Here is a 16,375-nt window from a genome sequence, read left to right on the forward strand (position 1 = left end):
CCCGGCTCGACCCGTTCATGCGGGCTTTTGGATAGTAGACCCAGCTCGACCTGAATCCCGAGAAACATGAACCCAACCCAAGCTATTTTTGGGTCGGGTCAATGCGGGTCGGGTTAAACCCGACCCAAGTTGCAGCCCTACCAATACATTACCCTTCTGACATCATCAGGACCAAGATGGAGTCCTTGTCTGCTGGTCCTCATCATTCACCTTTTTAGTATTTTACTATTTTTTTGGAGAGAAAACTTCCGTATTTAATGCATCTCATCACAATTACGTTTGGCGCACCACACGAGGCTTCTTTTGGTTCGTCTCAATGAGTATTTGAACCAATAGAAGCTTGGGTTTGTTTGGATCTTGGCCATCGGAAATAACGGCAGACGAAAGGATGCTTGACACGTCGTAAAAAAAAAATTCGAACGGTGGCGCCTTTATTGAGAGCTGATTTGGGTCGGATTTGAGAGAGAGAAAGAAGAGAAACTTTTCTGACCGGCAACGTTATTGAATACGTCTCTTTTGGCTTAGAATTTTTTCACTTCTCTTTTGGTCCTCATTTCTCTTTTGGCTTATAATACCGCCTCTCTGTATGAGATTCTGCCGACGTACCCCATTATTTACGCTGGCGTACCCCTGAATTTCGCCTGCGTACACCCTATTTCCGTCGGTGTACCCATTATTTTCGTCGGCGTACCCCTGAATTCCGCCGGCGTACACCCTATTTCCGCCTGCGTATCCCATTATTTACGCCGGCGTACGCATTATTTATGCCGGCGTACCCCTTAATATTCCGGCGGCATTCTCAGCCTAAAGAGACGTGAGAAATAATAAAATATTCAATAACGTCGTCTTTCTAAGCCAAAAGAGACGTATTCAATAACGTTAACGTTATAAGCCAAAAGAAAAGTGAAAAGATTATAAGCCAAAAGAGACATATTCAATCATGTTACCATTTTAAGCCAAAAGAGAAGTGACAAAAAATTATAACCCAAAAGAGACATATTCAATAACGTTACCGTTATAAGCCAAAAGAGAAGTGATGACCAAATGAGAAGTGAAAAGATTCTAAGCCAAAAGAGAAGTGAGAAAAGATTCTAATCCAAAAGAGACGTATTCAATAACGTTACCATTCTAAGCCAAAAGAGAAGTAGGGACCAAAAGAGAAGTGAGAAGATTCTAAGCCAAAAGAGACGTATTAAATAACGTTATCGTTCTAAGCCAAAAAAGAAGTAAGAAAATATAATGATTGACTTTGGATTGTCAGTGTTCCAAAAAGTTTTCCGACACGTGTCAAGCATCCATCATTCTCTAGTTATTTCCGACGGCCAAGATAGAAATGAACCCGAGGTTTTGTCAGTTCAAATACATATTCAAACGAACCAAAAGAAGCCTCGTGAAGCGCGCCAATTTAATAGGCAGTAATGGAAAATGAGGACTCTGTCGATGTCAGAAGGGTATCAGGGTCTTTTTACCACCCGATTTTGAAGAATCGCCCGTGTTTCGTTCTTGTTTTAAAAGGTACCGAAACCATAAGTCCTCGAAACATATGCCGCATTCCATACTTTTCTCTTTATAGAATGGGCCGCATCAACTTAACTCAAAACCATGCCTCCGGGGGTGATCCCACTATCTCCACCTATCCCATGTATAAGGTGGGCCCACCATTATCTTCTGCTGAGGTGGGCCTTATTTTTTACACCTCATGCATTGCATGAGCTAAGAATTCTAGTCTATATAAAGCTGATATTCCCACACCTGGATTCAAATCACATAATTGCCTATCATGGGTATGTTAGTCTTTTTACAAGGTAATTTTTGTCTTTTCACAGCTAATTTCACAGCTAGGGCCATTTTAATCTTTCTATAAGTATTTTGGTCAGAAATTGCTGGCAATTACTGATTTGAAAAATTCACTCAAATGGTATAAATCTATGTGCAAATTGTAAAACTAGAACACTTTTTACATTTAAAGCGAAGTAGGAGACTTTTTTTTCAAAAAACCCTTTTGAGTTTTGTCCATCTCTCTCTCTCTCGTTCTAACGAAAGTATAATTCCTTGTTGGACTTTGATTTCCAACCGGGATGCTGACTAAAATATATGTGCAGAACATACTAAGAAATGTTACTTTATAATATACAATGCTTGATTTTCTTCTCATCTTCCTGGCAAGGGAATTTTCAACCCTGGATCTCGGTCTCTATTTATTTTTTTGGGAGATTTGAGCCACTGCTCCCTTGTCTGATACATTTACAGTGGACCTCACCCACCTTTTCCTACCCTGGCTGCAAGTGACGAATATCATAACCGTCCAAATTTATTGGGCCCACAATAGACTCTCCGTACCTCTAAAATGATATTGCCACTCCAATCCACATTTGTAATGATACTCACTTTTACTTCTAGCCGTTCATTTTGTGACCCATTGATTGAATGTATGGGATTGTTCTATAGTACGATTTTCGGCCAATAGCTAATTGATTGGTGGGTGTAGATCAATGTTGGGTATGTGAATTTTGTACAATGGGATTGGTGGATACAACACCCAAATGAAATCGGTGTTGTGTGGTGACTATGAAGGTTAGAGATGCGTATATAACCTTTATTTGCACAGGGTATAAATGTACATCTTGGAGCATGTGAGGTGCCCATGTTTTAAAAAGCCCACCCATGTGACCCTTCAATACTATTTTTTTCCGGCTAGCGAATGTCAATCCCCTCATTCTCATATTTTTATGTAAAAAGACACTGTTTGTTATGCTCTTTCGTAAGACTCGCTTTTTTGGGACCCCATGAACAATGTGGAGGATCTGATGATTTAGTGGTAGCCACACGCTTGGCCTGCCAACTGAAAATTTGTTTTGTAAGCTATGGGATGCCATTGAGTACTTTAAAAAAAAAAAAAAAAAACCTATGAAGAACTGAAGAAGTTAAAGAGATAAAAGGTAGCACTCCCAAACTCCAAGAGTAAAATAGAGGTGGAAGGAAAGGAATATAAATTCCTATTTCTTTACTTTCCTTTTACTCTTTATCCAACCTGAAAGTCAAATATTAAAAAAAGTAGGGGTCTAACTTGGGCCGGGCCGGGAATGGTTAAGCTTTTGCCTCTCTTTTAATGGTTTCTGTGAGAAAGGTTCACTGCTTGAGGATAAATTCACCCCTTTAACGTTTTTCTTTGCCTTTAAAACTTAACGGATAACGTTAAAGGTGGTGTGGGGGAATCACTTCCCAAAATGAATTGGAATCAACCTAAAACCGACCAGATTTTAAAGTAAAAGCTTAACCCGAATTCTAAAAACTTGCCCTGAGTTGCCCTAAAAAGGCTTGCATTAGAAAATTCACACCCGACAATGGCTGTCATGTGAATAGTAAATGACAACTAAACAATGCTAGGAAAAAAAAATGTCCTTTTTCATTGAATTCCCCAATTTTTTGTGCAACCAAACAGACCCTTCTGGTTTTGCCAAGAAAAGATGAACAATTGATTCGCGTAGCCCTTTACCTTTTGGAAGGGATGTCCATTCGGCATTAGACTAGGACAATTTAGGTCGCTTCGTGATGCCCGACAAGATCAATGGTCTTAAATATAAACCCATGTGAGTGACCATAAAATTGATCCCTAATTATGATTGATCTTGATACTTGATAGTGACTGTTAGATCTCGTTTTCAAATAGGTGAGAATTAGATTTGATTACCTTAGTCCTGCATATAAGCTCTATACAGAGAATCAGTATATCGCCCAAGATTTTCTTGGGCTTCGATACTCAAAAAGTTTTAAGCTGATGATCTCGTCCTTAAAATTACAAAAGAACTTGGTGTATGAACCATCTCCAGTGTCCAAATAGTGTAGATTGTGATTGATCCGGATCATCCATAGGTGAAAAAACGCCATCAATCAAATGGATAGAAGGCTTGGGATCATATGTGATCTTGATGCAATTTATCCTCCTAGAAAAGTAGACCCTCGACTAGGTGTAGGTCATAGGATATGTACCCTTATCACTCAACGAAAATGGTTTATATACTATGATTCAGTGTAGCTTATAGGCACTTTCATTTTGATTATGATCAAAGGGGAAGATTATTTTTTTAATATAATATGAAGATCAAATCGCAGTCTTATGATAAGAACATGAGATTATTTATTTACTTTTTGGAAATGGCAGGAATTTTATTAAGAAGCCGAGCCACGACGGAGAAGTTCATGAAGATAAGAAAATAAGGTCAACAAACACACAGAATAAGAACATCGACAATCAAGAGGGTCTGCTTCTCCATTGACCGATCTCGGGACGTGAAGAAAACGAACCAGGTGCCCCTCCAACTGATCCAAGATCTCGTCAATAAATTGAGAAATTCTCCAAAGATGAGGCGACCTCTCATCTAGCCACTTAATCACATTAAGGGAATCTCCCACCACAATGAGAGAATGCTTATCATTATCTGCCAAAATTTTGATCCCCTGAAGAATAACTCACACTTCCGCCTCGTTTGAATCCTTGATACCAGTTGGCTGAGAAAGACCCATCCGGAGGGCCCAAGAATATGAGATCTTTTTTCGATCAATTCCTTTGTCCCTCAATAGGGGGAAAAATAGAAAAAACAAAAGTGATATATCTGCCGCTTTTGATTACTTGAGACACCTAACAGCAGTGTACGTTACAATCAGCACTATTGAATCCTTCTGATGTGAATTACATCAGGCCCTCTGCAGTCATTGATGCACTGCTGTTGGGTGTCCTAAGTAATCAAAAGGGGTGGGTATATCACTTCCCTAAAAATTACGGAAATGATTTCAGCGCTCCATTGTTATGATAAACATGCACTCCACTTGTTTGTCGTGGTCTTTAAGAGCTTTTTGAAAACCGTAATATTCCTCTGACAGCCATTTAAATACTACAAGATAAAAATTAGAGCGCCTGCTATCAAAACATTGTAGTGCAGAAGTCTTATCTGGATTCTAGGGTCTACTTATTTATTTTCTTTAATTCTTTATTTGAATTACGTGCACAAAACTGTAAACATTCCGATCATCAAACCTCCTTTTTTTTTTTTTTTCTCTTTTCGCCTAGAATGGTCCCCCTTCCTTTATTATTCCAAATAAAGCGGTAGGGCCACTGATTTGATTTCGCATCACTCAGTGACCTCAAATCCTTCTAAATACAGTGGAAAGAGAGCTTCTAGGAAGACGCCCGTTTACATTATGGTGTGAATCTTGACCGTCGGATCAAAAGTTTGACATGGATGGGATATCCCCCACCAAAATGTCACATAGTGGACAGCTTTACATCACAATTTGATCCTGATTGGGTGTTGATGATGATGATTACGACTCCCTTAGAGAACCTTCACACATAATTTCCATACAACTCGTGACCGTGAATCTTACGAGTAAACGAGGGCGATGTGAGGGAGTCATTACTTGATGCTCCACCAAAAAGAAGAGACAAAAAGAAAATCAAAGGGTGCACTACTTCCCATTGGAGGAAAGGAGATTTTATGCATGGTGGACTTAGTATATCAAGTGGTGAGAGGGGGGACTGGGGGGTGGGAGAGGCAGAGAATTGGGAGTACATGAGTGAGGAGAGAGTGAGAAGTAGCTAAAAAAATAGGTATTTTCAACAACTTTGCACCATCCCCTCACTCATGCCCCTCTCAATTCTCTCTCTCTCTCTCTTGCTGTTTGGATACGCAAATTTTAGAATCTGGAATTTCTTCAAAATTGTAGATGAGAGACGAGAAGAAGTGGACTAGCTGTTGTTTTCTGACTTCTCGCCCTTCTTTCCCTCGGCAAGAGAGTAGCAGATCATCCCATGTTTCCAGGTTTTAGAAATCTAATGATGCGGAAGAGATTTCTAAAACCTGAATTTCTTACTTAAAATCCAAGAAACACTGTCAGGGCAGCATTCAACAGCTTGATCATGAACCCTCTTTTACACTGTTGTCAAACTAAAAACCTAGATTCTAAAATCCGCGTATCCAGACGGCCCTGACTCTCCTACTCTCTCTATGAATAAAAATCTATGGCTTCCAAACATGGCCTCAAGGTAAGAGTTCATTTTGAGAATTACAACCTGTTCGTCTTGGATTTTGAGTCAAATAATGATATGGTAACCGAGTTGGAAACAGAACATGGAATCGAACAAATAGGATCTTAGTGTCTTTTTCTCTTAAAATGGCAAATCTACCCTTCCTATCTATGCCAGCACTATTTTGAGTCCAATAATCATTTTTATACTCAAAATTGATTCTTAAAATCCAAAACATACAGCGCCTTAATTTTGAGTGCAATGATCAGGTTTTAGACCCAAAAACAATTCTCAAAATCCCAAATAAACAGAGCCTAAAATACTCCCAAGAATCTCCGACAGACATACGAGACAAACACCGACCCTTCTCTCTGGCATTTGTTGAAAAATTAATCCTTGTTAATGAAGGCATCTACGTCATTCTCATCGTTTGTTTTTATGATCAAAACAGAAGCTTCTTTTAAAAAGAGTTTCTGCTGACAGATCGGGTTGTTTGGTAGAATTCGGAAAATGAAGAAGCATTGAGACGGTGACACCGACTCATGCAGAAATAAGAACCGCGAGAATGGCACAGCATATAGATTGGGTGCCTTTTTGAGTTTTTTCAATGTGTACTTCATATACACTCACCCAAAGACTTCCATAAAACCTGGCTCCAATTTGGACACTATTTGGACCTCCAATTTCAGGCACCCAACACAGGTCATTAGGATTGGGATTCATTCTCCAACTACCCAACATAATAAATAAATAATATAATGTGAGGAAAATCCAATTCCCTCTTTCAATTGATATGGAGTAGAAAAAAAAAAAAAAAAACCCAGTGCTTTTGGCCCTCTTTTGGATTTTAGGAACTGATTGGGAGTCTAAAACTGATTGTCAGGCTCAAATTAAGGTTTAGGCCCTGTTTTTTTTTTTTTTTTGTTGGATTTTCAGAACCGACTATGAGCCCAAAAGTGACTAGTGGACTCAAATTTACATTTAATTTTGAGTGGAACAATCCGTTTTGGATTCACAGTCGGTTCCAAAATCCAAAACAAAGAGCGCATTGATGCTGAGTCCAATAGTCAGTTTTGGACTCACAAATTTGGTTTTTGAGAACCAATTATGAATCCAAAACTGATTATTGGACTCACATTTACATTTAATTTTGAGTCGAATGATCAGTTTTGGAGTCACAATTGGTTCACAAAATCCAAACCAAACAGAGCCTTAGGCCCTATTCGTTTGAGATTGTGAAAGTCGATTGTGAGGCCCCCGATTATTGGACCAAAATTGCATTTAATTTTGGTCCGATAATTGGTTTGGGGCCTCAGCATCGGCTGTCACAATCCAAAACGAACAGGGCCTTGGTCTAGGCTTAGGCTTAGCCTGTTTGGTTGCCAAAGGCAAAAAGATCATTCTCTGCCGGTATTTCAACATGTGCTTATGAATTATTTATTTTCCTATGCCAACATTACTATGTGATATATTGAATATCATATGGTCAGATGTAGATCCCATAGGTTGCCAATTTTTGCTTGGATATTCATAAGTTATCCACGTTAAAAATGCCCAACAAAACATTCAAATGCCTTAACAGTTAACACCTTCTCATATTCTCATTTGGATCGTTTAACCAAATTCAATCTGTATTTATCTAAATAATTCCTAAAGCATAGTGATCTAGAAACAGTACAATCCTGCATTGTACAGCCATGTCCAGATACTCAAGGAGATAATCAACGGCTCTTGGCAGATACCATCTGATCGAGGTATTATCAGCAAACTTGTGTTATCAGAAATCCATTTGACATGGGAACCGGGGACCCATGGTGGTGCCATGGGTCCAGTAAACGGATTCAGTTATTCATTTGGTGAAGTCCATACAATGTATGACCGCCCATCCAGAGCTCGAGACCTTGGTGTTTTATCCATCTAATTACTTGAATACAAACCAGTGGATGACGGTAACTATACAAAACGAAGGGCGGTGATAAATTTTGGTGGGCCCAACAATTAATTTGTTTAACTCTTTGAACATGGTAGGCCCCACCCATTTTTTTCAAGATGGAATGGACTTGTGTACTATAGGCCCACACTATAGGTTGATCCAAACCGTCGATTTGATGGGCCACAAAGTAAATAGGTTGTGCTCAAAGATTCATTTTCCTAGGATGATCCTAGCCCTCCTATCTATAGAAACTGCATATTATGGAAATGATTTTTGGGGCACAACCTATTTACATTGTGGCCCATCAAATGGTTTAGATCATCATATGATGTGGCTGTACCAAAAACATCACTTTCAAGGTTGATCCAAACCGTCGATTTGATGGAAGAAGTCATGCTCAACTCCTAAACTTCGAATCGCCAATACTAAAACATCACTTTCAAGTGCACATGCAGCTACTGCATCGATATCCTTCCCTTCTCTAAACTCATTACACTGCACCAAAAAAGGTTTAGAAGAATGAAAAGCTAAAGAAGAAGAAACATAGAAGAGATGAATTGCCAACTTGAAGTGAAAATGAAAAAGATATGTGCAGTTACCCACACGTGCTGCCCCCCAAATTAGTTCCTTAAGTCCTGAAATGCTATCAAAATCTTTAAATGGAATATAACAACTTTTATTTTAAAAATTGATACAGATATCTTTGATAGACAACAAAGAGATCGGTTAGTCAATAAAGAAATTAAAGTAGTTTATGTAACGAATATACCAACTGTAGAGGACTCTAACCCATTAAAATCTTACATGAATCATGTGTGAGAGAGAGAGAGGGGGTGGAAATAACATACCATTATTATTTATGGGACTGTGTTTCGCGAAGGTATTGAGATGATCTGTTTATGAATAAAATAAACAATTTATTATTGAAATATATCTTAATCTCAGATTTAATAAAGAAATATAATCGAATGTCATATTTAATTGGAAAAACAATAAATTGAAAGAAGATAATTTTTGGAGGAATATCTAGGAAGAGAAATGAGTTCCTGCGCGCTGGGGAGCTTAACTGCACTTAAGTGGTTTATAAAGCCTCCCATTGGTTCCTTTCTTGTGGACTCCACGTCATTAAATAATTCCCCTAATTTATAGCGTTTTTTATCTTTGGAAAGTTGAAGAGATCTCACTAGGGGGTGGGGTGGGGTGGGGGAGGAATTTAAGTGATTTTTGGCGTACTTCAAAAGTTACGCGTTAGTAGAGAGCGTCTTTTTTCGCGAACTCCAAAATATTTCGTTAGTCGCAAGTCTCCAAAAAACAAGGACTTTCGCGTAGGCGGGTCTTAATGTTCACGACTACACGTGAAAGTGTAAGCACTGAGTTCGCCTAGGTGTAACTTTAAAAAGTCACGCTCGTCTGTCTTTCTTCCTTCGTCGTTTCGCCTCTCTCCTCTCTCCTCTACAATGACATCCACATATCAAGCAACTCTCTCTCTCTCTCTCTCTCTCTCTCTCTCTCTCTCTCTCCTTTTGCCCTCCCTTTTTCAATAAAATTTCTATCTAGGGTTTTGGCCCTTTTGGGTTTTAGAGACAGATTGAAGCTGAAATTTTTCCCCCTTCTTGAGAAGGGTTCTTGCTATAGGTTGTTGAAAACGAACCCACTTACCAAATGATATTCTCCTAATCTGTTGTAGTGTGCTTTTCCTTGTGCAACCCATTTTACATCTCCCTCCCTCCCTAGCCATTTTTCAAGGCCAAAACCCATTTTCCGTGATTTTTCTTGTTTCTTTGGTTCTCTTTTTTATGTCTGTTTTTAGGTTTGAGAGGGTTTGGGATTTGGAGAAAATATGGCTGTTTTGCTTTTCATTCTCCCTCTCCCTCTCCCATAAGGATTTTGGGTTTTCAGAAAACATGGCTATTTTGCTTTTCATTTCCCTCCCTTGCTCTGTATTTGCCTATCTTTTAACCCTCTCTGTAAATCTGTGTGGGTTAGAGAGGGTTTTTTATATCTCTTTTCTTATGTAAGATCAAGACCCGTGCTTCTTTAGATCTGATCTATCTGGCATACATGGAACTTTTTTGGACGAGAGCTATTGTTCTTTTTCCCCTAACCCATCTCAATTCTTTAATTTGTGTAAAATCTTATCTATCTGGCCCACAAATCCACAGGATCATATTAAAAATTGATTATTAAAGCTCTAGGTCTTCAAATTCATATATGTGTTGATGACAAAGGTGCAATCTTAATGCCCGTGTGACTCTAAAAAGTCCTTGCTAGAGTCCCCAGAATCCAAGTGTCCGCACATTAAAGTCCAAGTCCCCGAAGAGTCATGGACAATTTGTTAAAGTTCATTGGGGTCTTAAAATCCCCCACGACTAAACCCCCCTTGAAGAATTCTCCTAATTTATAGCGTTTTTGCTCTTTGTAAAGTTGAAGAGACGTGTGTGAAGGGATGGGAAAAAAAAGGGATGAATTCCTAATGACACGTAGGAAATTTGTTGCCACGTAGATTTGAGGAAGGGGAGGGCTGCCACATGAGCGGTGAACAGTAAACCTCCCTTCCTCTTTATTATATATAGATTCATTGTGAGCGAAAATCATCTCCATATGATGATCCTTACTCTTTGACCTATAGAGGCTGCTTAGAGGGTTTGGATCATCCCATGGAGTTGATTTTTTGGGCAAGGCCTATTTACGTTGGGGACCAACAAATGAGCGGTTTAGATTTTTGAATCAGGTGGGCCCATTTTATTTTATTTTGAAAAAATAAATACTCATTTTATGATGAGCACCTTCTTCGAAGATCTAGACCATTCATTGTTGGGTCCCACCAAGGGTTTATGCTCAAAAAGAGAGGAGAGAGACTTGTGAGAACAAGTACAAGTGAGGCCTGGTTCAAAGTTCTTAAGAATTCACTTGTTAGGCTCCACCAAAGGCTCATATGAGAGAGAAAGAGAGAGTGTGAGTTTGTAGTTTGTACTAGTATGAGAGAGCTGGCTGGTGACTGTACGGCCCACACCATAGGATGATCCAAACTATCCATTTGATGGGCAACAATGTAAATTGGTTGTGCCCCAAAAAAATCATTTCCGTAGGATGATCCCAACCCTCGGATCTATAGAGGTTTCCATATTATACAGTTTCTCTATAAATTGGAGGGCTAGGATCATCCTCTTGGTTTCCATTCCAGTTATAGGAGAGTCAGAAGTGGATGTCAATTCCGTCTCCTGATTCCCACAATCCAAATGCAACCTCAGGATGGCCGTTTGGAACTGCCAACTAGTAGTGTATACAGCCAATCACAGGGGTTCATTCCCCCAATGATTTTGTCATTTTTAAAAAAGGAGTGGCATTATTGTCAGGAAGAAAAATTCTCAAAGTGATGTTACACACGTGGCGCAATATGGGCTCCTATTGCAATCCTCCTTTGAAGTGGTGCGTGACACTAGTTGATAAGTAGAAGTAAGAGGGCAAATATGTAAATGAATTAACTGCCTAAACCCGTTTCAGCGCACTCCGCATGCATGCAAGCAGAATAGGGATTCGTAGCCCAGTCTCGTCTTGCCAGATGAGAATAGAGGATAAACCCGAACTCAATATCTTACCGGAAATATTTGATTCCTATCCAATTAGTTTTCCCATTCTCTCTTCACCTCAGATACATCTCCTCCTCTTTTAATTTTCTCTCACTAGATTTCAGATCCGATTTCCGTATAGCCGATAAAAGATGGTGAGCGCAGACACAGCTCGGAATATCGTCGGTATTATCGGTTCGTAAAACGCTTAACCCTAACTCCAAACATCTGCTCTTTAGTTTCTTTTTTTAATCCATCTTTTTTCTTTTTGTTCCTCTCTTGTGATTTGATTTTGCTAGGATTCTTGATCTTGTTTATGATCTGATCATATCTTTGTTTGTTACAGATCTTTGAATCTTTTTTCAATTTCCTTTTCTTTTTTTGTAGTTTTGATTTATGATTTTAATTTTAAAGATTCTAATCTCTAATGTTTTTCTCTCTGATCTTCTTCGTGGGAATCTTTTTTCAATTCATTTGGGTTTTTTTTTTTATTATCTTTCTTCTGTGATTTAGTTTGCTGAATTTTGCATTGCAGGAAACATCATATCTTTCTGCTTATTTATCTCTCCTGCGTAAGTTCCTTTTACTCTTTCTTGAAATGTTGAATGGTTACAATAGTAGGGAACCAAATCCATAGCTCCAACCATTGTTGAAGCTGGTTCCATCTTTTCTTGTTCAAGATGCTTCTATAGATCGGATGGTTAGGATCAACCTATGAAAATGATTTTTGGGGCACAACGTACCTATTTAGGTTGTGTCCCATCTTATGGACGGTTGCATCATCCTATGGTGTGTCCCTGTAAATTAATCAGACATAATTCCTCAATGAGAAAAATTACCATAGAAATAATTTTCCATAAGAGATATTTTCTTGCAATCCAACCAAGTTTGGAATTTCTTAGAAAATTTAGAAACGAAAAATATTCCTACAATTTCTTACTTTATTTATCTATGAAGAAAAGATAACTCAAACAGACTCTATTTAATTTATTTTAGAGGGATTTTCAATTTATTTAATTCCTAAAATGATTTTTTTTTGTTGGAGGTTTTTTGACGAGAATATTGGATGAGATAATATTGTTGCTTATGGAAGGGAAATCAAAAAACGCTAAAACTGATTAAATGGGTTTGGGGGTAAATTTGCCATTTTAAATTTTTTTAACAGAGAAAATTGAAGTTGGTGAGTTTTAGGGACCTTTTAGCAAATATTTTCTAAAAGTATGACTGTTCAGCTAATATGCTTTTTTAGGGACTAATAAGCAATTATTTTGCCATGTAGGGACTAATCATCAAAAATCGCTAAATAATATTTTATAAATGTAAATTTCTTTATAGCAATTAAACACCAAACAAAATTTGCAACTACAGTGAAGGTGGCTCTCTAGACCTCTTACATGTCAAAAGTACATAATTGCAGCGTTGAATTTGTGGAACAGAGAAATTTATGCTCTCAATTATAGCCTTCTCTATTTTTAGTTTATAAGAATATAGAGATCATTTTTTCACGATTCATGCATACTGCTTGTTGTTTTCTTGTAATGAAAAAGGAAATATCCAAGAGTTTTTTTATCAAAAATAAAACTGCGATAGTTTTTAGTATGTGAAAGTTTATAGCTAAACAAAGTTGGGCAATAAGTCATGATCTTAGAAATGATTGAAAAGCATTTTCATTTTGTATAGGGATCTTTAAGCAGCATTTTTTCAGAAAGTTAAATTTTTTGTTCATTTCGTGATCTTCAATTACTAATTGAGAAACACTTTATAGATCAGGGGTTTACAGGACATATCCCAATAAAGAAAAGAGGCTATCCTTCCTCTTTTTTGCTTTATCCAATACCATCCACCTTTCATTATTTTTAGTTATGACCTCACCACCCCACCAAAAAAAAAGCTCATGAAATTTGTTGCAGGCCAACGTTCTACAAGATATGGAAGAAAGGATCTGTGGAGCAATTCTCGCCAATTCCATACTTGGCGACTCTTCTCAATTGCATGTTGTGGGTTTTCTATGGGCTTCCCATTGTACACCCCAATAGCCTCCTCGTTGTCACCATCAATGGAACAGGCTTTGTCCTAGAGGCCATCTACCTTTCCATGTACTTCCTATACTCCACCAAAGAGCAAAGGGTAATTAATCTTGCCAATTACCAATTATATTTCTTCGCTATTTATATATGTTTGAAAATCTCCAAATGACTATTGCTGTAAGGTAAAAACTATTAAAACTAGTAAGCCTGGTAATACAATGCATCCCGGATGAGTTTTTTATACATAGAAACAAGTCCTTTTTACTAGTGGCTAGTCTTGTCTGACTAAAATCTGTACAACTTTTGTTGGGGGAACATCCAACTAATGCTGAATGTGTAGTGGTGTTGCGAGTTTTTGGCCATGAAGAAGTTCATAATCTTTTTGGCTTTATAAAATGATGTTTCGTTTTTCTTTTCTTTTTTTCAGCTGAGAGCCCTGAAATTTCTGGTGGCCGAATTGGTGTTCATGGTTATAGTAGTTATTGTTGTGCTTACTACCGCTCATACCCACAGCAAGCGAACATTGATAGTCGGAGTTTTGTGTGTCATCTTCGGCGCTTGCATGTACGCATCGCCACTCTCGGTCATGGTTAGTAGGCAATCCCTCACTGTTCTTCTCATCCTCATATTATTAAATTAAATTGAATATGTTTTCTTTTCCACTGTGATATGAATTGTTAATTAATGAGCACTACATTTACATTTTTTCTTTCATTAGTCATAAATTCATAATAATATAGAATTTTTTGGTATGTTTTTCTATAAATGTTGAGAATATGGGTGCATGAAGCTTTTTAAATTTCACATTTCCATTGAGTAACACTTCAGTTTTAGTGACCTTTTCTTCTCTTTTTGTGTTGTTGCAGAAACTGGTTATAGAGACAAAGAGTGTGAAATACATGCCGTTTTATCTTTCCCTTGCTAATTTCCTTAATGGCATCTGTTGGACGGCTTACGCCCTTATCCGTTTTGACATCTTCATCACGGTAACTATATCTTTTGGATAAAAACTAAAGTTGGAAAGAATGACTTCTATAATTAGCTTCTCGATCTATTAAACACTTCTATGATTGGCTGTTGATAGTTACTTGGGAAGGGAAGTGATCAATTCCCCCCTTTTCTTCCCTGGCCCAGCCCCCTCTAGCGTATTTATGACTACTGTTTTACACTTCAACGGAGCCAGGGGAAGAAATCGGGGCGAATATATCATTTCCCTTTGGAAATTATAAATTTATAACAGCTTTTAATGACTAATAGAAAATGTGTAAATTAAAGAGTGCCATTATTAAGGCAAGGGAATGCGGGATGTGATGTCCCTGATTTGTTATAGGGGATGTATACAGTCAATGTTCCACGAGATGAACGGTTTGAACCATTTGTACAGTTTTTTCTCTCAATCAAAAGCTGTTGCAGATCATAAATTTTGCAACCCACCTTCTATTTTTTTTGGTGGGTAAGCTGGGGTTTGGCGGGTTAATAAAATAAAGGAAAGATAGAACATTACTGGTTATAATCACCAGCCCACCTTCTTCGAATAGAAGTGCTACTCCATATGAATGAATAAGACAAATTCAGCTACGAGGTGGCTCTTCTCTCTTTGAAAAAAGTGGGACGAATGGTTTAATTATGTGCAATATTGCCTAGGCACTCTTGTATGTATAATGCTAATTAGAATTTAATCTGTTTTACTGCTTCATGTAGATTCCGAATGGATTGGGAGCACTTTTTGGTGCGGTGCAGTTGATTCTGTACGGGTGCTACTACAGATCAACACCAGAGGACGATGAGAAGCCCAAGGCAGAGGTGCAGCTGCCGACGACCATCTCCAGTCGCCCACCTGGTGGTAGAGCTGATGGTCACACCGGCGCCCTTCGATAGATTGATTTCTTTAACTAGACCGCTGTGTGCCTTTCTGCTTTGCTTGTTGAAATTCATCTCCTCTCTTCGTACTTATAAGCGTTTTGGCGTTACTTTCCTTTTTCTGTTGAGTAGAGATTAGACTGCCTTTAATAGTCGTTGTTTTATTTGTGGAAGTTCAATTTTGTTGTGGTACTTTCAGTTCATCAAGAAACAGCCCAAATTGGTATCTGCTAGCCCATCTTCTCCTTCATGTTTGGGAAATTATGCATGCTTTAGTTGTTAATGTCAAGCAAAGGTTGCTTGAAGCATTACGCCTTAGGTATCTAGTTTGGAATACATAGTTCGTTGCCTATATATATATATATATACACAAACACGCACTAGGGTTATTGACTGGTTAATGGACTCTAGCCCATGTAGGCCTACTACACCATTCCATTATCTTATTGGACTTATATTAAAACATATATGGGTTATACTATATACCCAACATTTGTTTCATTTTCTTTTGAACAGTTAGGTTTGTAGAGCGTTGTGTTTATAGAGGGTGTTTTAAGAGGTGGATGCGGGTGAAAACACGGCCATAGCAAATCCTATTTGACTCCGCATGATGTTGCCTAGTATAATTGGGTTGACGCGACGAAGTAGTACTCCTAGAATCAAAGGAGTTTTGGTGGGCTTCACTGTATTTTCCAAAAAAAAATACTGGATTCCATATAAAGTGTCTTTTTTTTAATCACTTGGGGCCACCTTGTTGGAAGATCCAAACCATTCATTTGTCGGTCCCCAACGTAAATAGGCCTTACCTATAAAATCATCTCCATAGGATAATCGTACCCCTCGGATCTATCCATAGACAGAAACTAACACCCTACGGCTCTGTTCACTTGCATTATCAGAAAATCGAATCCCAGGGAAACATCTTTTTTTTTTTCCCGAGAAGGCTAGAATAGTTCACTTG

General features: G+C 38.2%; 1 protein-coding gene across 1 annotated transcript; it reads left to right on the forward strand.

The window, feature by feature from the left end:
* The first annotated feature begins 11,481 nt into the window (after positions 1-11,481).
* On the forward strand, positions 11,482-15,650 carry LOC143883045 (bidirectional sugar transporter SWEET6b-like). The gene is made up of 6 exons (XM_077386411.1): positions 11,482-11,722; positions 12,063-12,099; positions 13,438-13,654; positions 13,982-14,143; positions 14,421-14,540; positions 15,256-15,650. Exons 1-6 carry the CDS (start codon positions 11,680-11,682, stop codon positions 15,430-15,432), a joined length of 756 nt encoding a protein of 251 aa, XP_077242526.1. The 5' UTR covers positions 11,482-11,679; the 3' UTR covers positions 15,433-15,650.
* The last annotated feature ends 725 nt before the right edge of the window (positions 15,651-16,375 follow it).

Source organism: Tasmannia lanceolata, unplaced genomic scaffold (assembly GCF_043159265.1).
Source record: "Tasmannia lanceolata isolate RefF3 unplaced genomic scaffold, GAP_Taslan_0.1 ptg000008l, whole genome shotgun sequence".
Classification (NCBI taxonomy): Eukaryota; Viridiplantae; Streptophyta; class Magnoliopsida; order Canellales; family Winteraceae; genus Tasmannia; species Tasmannia lanceolata.